Raw genomic sequence first — 2959 nt, 5'->3', positions numbered from 1 at the left:
GGCATTTAAGAGAAGAATAAAAACGTGGATTTCTTGGATAATAGTCATGTTATCATGCAGAGAGCATCTCCAATTCCAACGACAGAACCGAATCTTCATCTGGACTTAAATGTTCTTAATAACATGGGAAAAGGTAATTTTGAAGGAGCAAAAGGAGATGTGAAGGAAGGAGGATGTGTGGTTCATTGCGAGGATGGGAATGGAATTAAAGTGCAATAAGCTACAAGGCCACCAGATGGAATTCTGAAATATGACACTATTGTAGAGGACTTGCTTTTAAAGAAAATTGAAGAATCTACAATTGGGGACAGTCACGTAGAGATTGAGGATGCAGAGGATGAGTTTGTTGCGGAGACTCCTGAAAGGGGGGTATGTGCTACGTAAGGGAGTTAGTGAGCCTTCTCTTATCATTATTTTTTAAATGATAGGAAGACATAATATGATAGTTTGGAACTACAGAGGAGCAGCGGGAAAAGATTTTTTCAGGTTTAGAAAATATTACATAGATATTTACAAGCCTAAACTCTATGCTATTATGGAGACAAGATGTGATCCAGTGAAGTTGCAAACCCCGTTACAAAAGATGGGATTTCATAAATTCATTTTGGTGGAGAATACAGGTTATGCTGGAGGGATTATTGTGGCATGCACAGAAGATAATTTGAAGATAGAATTAATTAGAAAAAGGGATCAATCTATTCACATGCAGGTTGCTAATGATAGAGGGCAAGAGTGGTTATTTACGGTGGTGTACGCAAGCCCTAATGAAATTCTTAGAAAACAATTATGGGAGAATATGAGAATGGTTGCTGCAACAATGGTTATATCGTGGCTTGTAGCAGGTGACTTTAATGACATAGCTTATACCAATGAAAAAAAAGGAGGTGGGCATGTTTCAACTCGCAAATGCAGCACTTTTAGGAATAATATGGAGGCCTGCAACCTATCTGATCTTAGAGCTAGAGGATCTAGTTATACTTGGAGAGGTCCTATTTATCACAGTGGGCAACATATCTATGAAAGACTAGATAGGGATATAAGTAATGAGGATTGGAGACTAATGTTCACTGAAGCTCAAGTTAAAGTGCTAACTAGCGTTGACTTTTTTATCATCACCCGATCGTGATCTCTCTCAATAATGACTTTATTGAGAAAATTTCTAAACCTTTTTGGTTCGAAAGTGCTTGGATGCTAGAGAAAAATTATATGGATAGGTTGCGAGGATTTTGGAGTAATAATGTGGAAAGAATGTTAAGAAAGGTTGGATGGTATCCAGCACAACATTTAAAAAAGAAATTTTAATAGAGGGTTGATAAGTCTAGAAAAGAAGTTACAGGGGGAGCTGAAGAATATATTGAGACAAGAGGAACTCATGTGGTTCCAGAGGTCGAGAGCAACATGGCTGGTGGATGGTGATCGAAATACAAAATATTACCATTTAAAGACTGTCAATAGAAGGAGAAAGAATAAAATTATTACGATAAAGGATGATAGTGGAGAATGGATTGATGATAGTGGGAAAATTAAAAAGCATGTGAATGAGAAGTTTCAGAAGTTGTTCTCTACTGGTGATAAGTGGAACTGCTGGAGTCAGACTATAATCACTTTCAAACCTATTCCGGAGGAAGAGATATTGAAGATGGGGACTAAGATTAGTAAAGAAGAGATAAAGAAAGCTATGTTTGGTATGAAACCCTGGAAAGCTTCTGGACCTGATGGCTTTTCGGTGGGGTTTTATCAAAAATCCTGGGAAGTGGTTGGTGATACGATGTGTGAGTTTGTGAGCAAGTTATGGGAAAATCCTAGGGAGATTGAACATGTTAGTAAAACAGATATTTTCTTAATCCCCAAGGTTGATAATCCAAACACGGTTTCCCAATATAGACCAATATCTCTTTGCAACACTATCTATAAGGTTTTGAGTAAAGTTGTTGTAGGGAGATTCAAGAATCATATGAACAGTCTGGTTTCTCCTTATCAGACTGGTTTTGTCCCAAGCAGGCTAATACATGAAAACATAATCATTGCTAAAGAAGCCATGCACACGATAGAAAGAATGAAAGGAAGGAAGGGTGCTTTTGCTGTAAAGGTGGACTTGGCAAAAGCTTATGACAAATTGAGCTGGGAGTTTATATGGAGGACCTTGCAAGAAATACATATTCCGGAGAATTCGATGAAGGTGATTATGCACTCGATGACAAGTGTAGAAACTAATGTGAATTGGAAAGGGAGCAAGAAATGAATATTTTAGACCTCAAAGAGGAATTTTCTAAGGCGGTCCAATTTCACTGTATCTTTTCGTGTTATGTATGGACAAGTTTTCGCATCTAATTGAAGAAGAGGTTGAGAATCAAAGGTGGAGAGGAGTAAGGCTAGGGAAACAGGGAATTATGGTTTCCCATCTCATGTTCGCAGATGATTTATTGATTTTTGGTGAGGCGTCTGAAAATCAACTGAAGTGTGTGTTAGAGACTCTTGACAAGTTTTGTAGTATGTCTGGCCAAGAAATTAGTCAGGAAAACACGAGCATTTTATTCTCCTATAATGTGAATAGGAACATGCAAAGCAAGTTGCAGAAGATGTGTAACTTTAGGCACACTAAGAAGTTTGGTAGATAACTTGGGGTGCCTCTAAGTGGGAAGAGGTTAAAGAAAGAGGATTTTCAATACATGGTTGATCAAGTGGCAATGAAGCTGAACTGTTGGAGGAGAAATAGCTTGGCCCTAGCTGGGAGAATTACTCTTGCTAAAATTTTTATTGAGGAAATCCCTTTGTATCCTATGATGACAAATAAATTACCAAAATCATGCATTGATGCTATTCATGGGGTGCAGAGAAGTTTTGTTTTGGGTGATACTGAGGACAAATGTAAGCTGCATGTTGTTGCATGGGATACGGTCACAAAGCCAAAACATATGGGAGGAGTTGGACTTAGAGACCTTAATGTTTTAAACCATGT

At 38.0% G+C, this 2959-nt stretch overlaps 1 protein-coding gene across 1 annotated transcript; it reads left to right on the top strand.

Moving 5' to 3' along the window:
* Nucleotides 1-439: 439 nt before the first annotated feature.
* On the top strand, nucleotides 440-1126 carry LOC131658903 (uncharacterized). Its single transcript, XM_058928152.1, has one exon. The coding sequence runs from the start codon at nucleotides 440-442 to the stop codon at nucleotides 1124-1126; it is 687 nt and encodes a 228-aa protein (XP_058784135.1).
* The last annotated feature ends 1833 nt before the right edge of the window (nucleotides 1127-2959 follow it).

This window comes from Vicia villosa, linkage group LG3, assembly GCF_029867415.1.
Source record: "Vicia villosa cultivar HV-30 ecotype Madison, WI linkage group LG3, Vvil1.0, whole genome shotgun sequence".
Lineage (NCBI taxonomy): Eukaryota > Viridiplantae > Streptophyta > Magnoliopsida > Fabales > Fabaceae > Vicia > Vicia villosa.
Note: the sequence above shows the minus strand (reverse complement) of the source record. Positions and strands in the feature narration are given on the sequence as shown.

Coding starts and splice junctions, on each gene's coding strand:
- LOC131658903 (XM_058928152.1), top strand. CDS start 440: ATGATAGTTTGGAACTACAGAGGAGCAGCGGGAAAAGATTTTTTCAGG.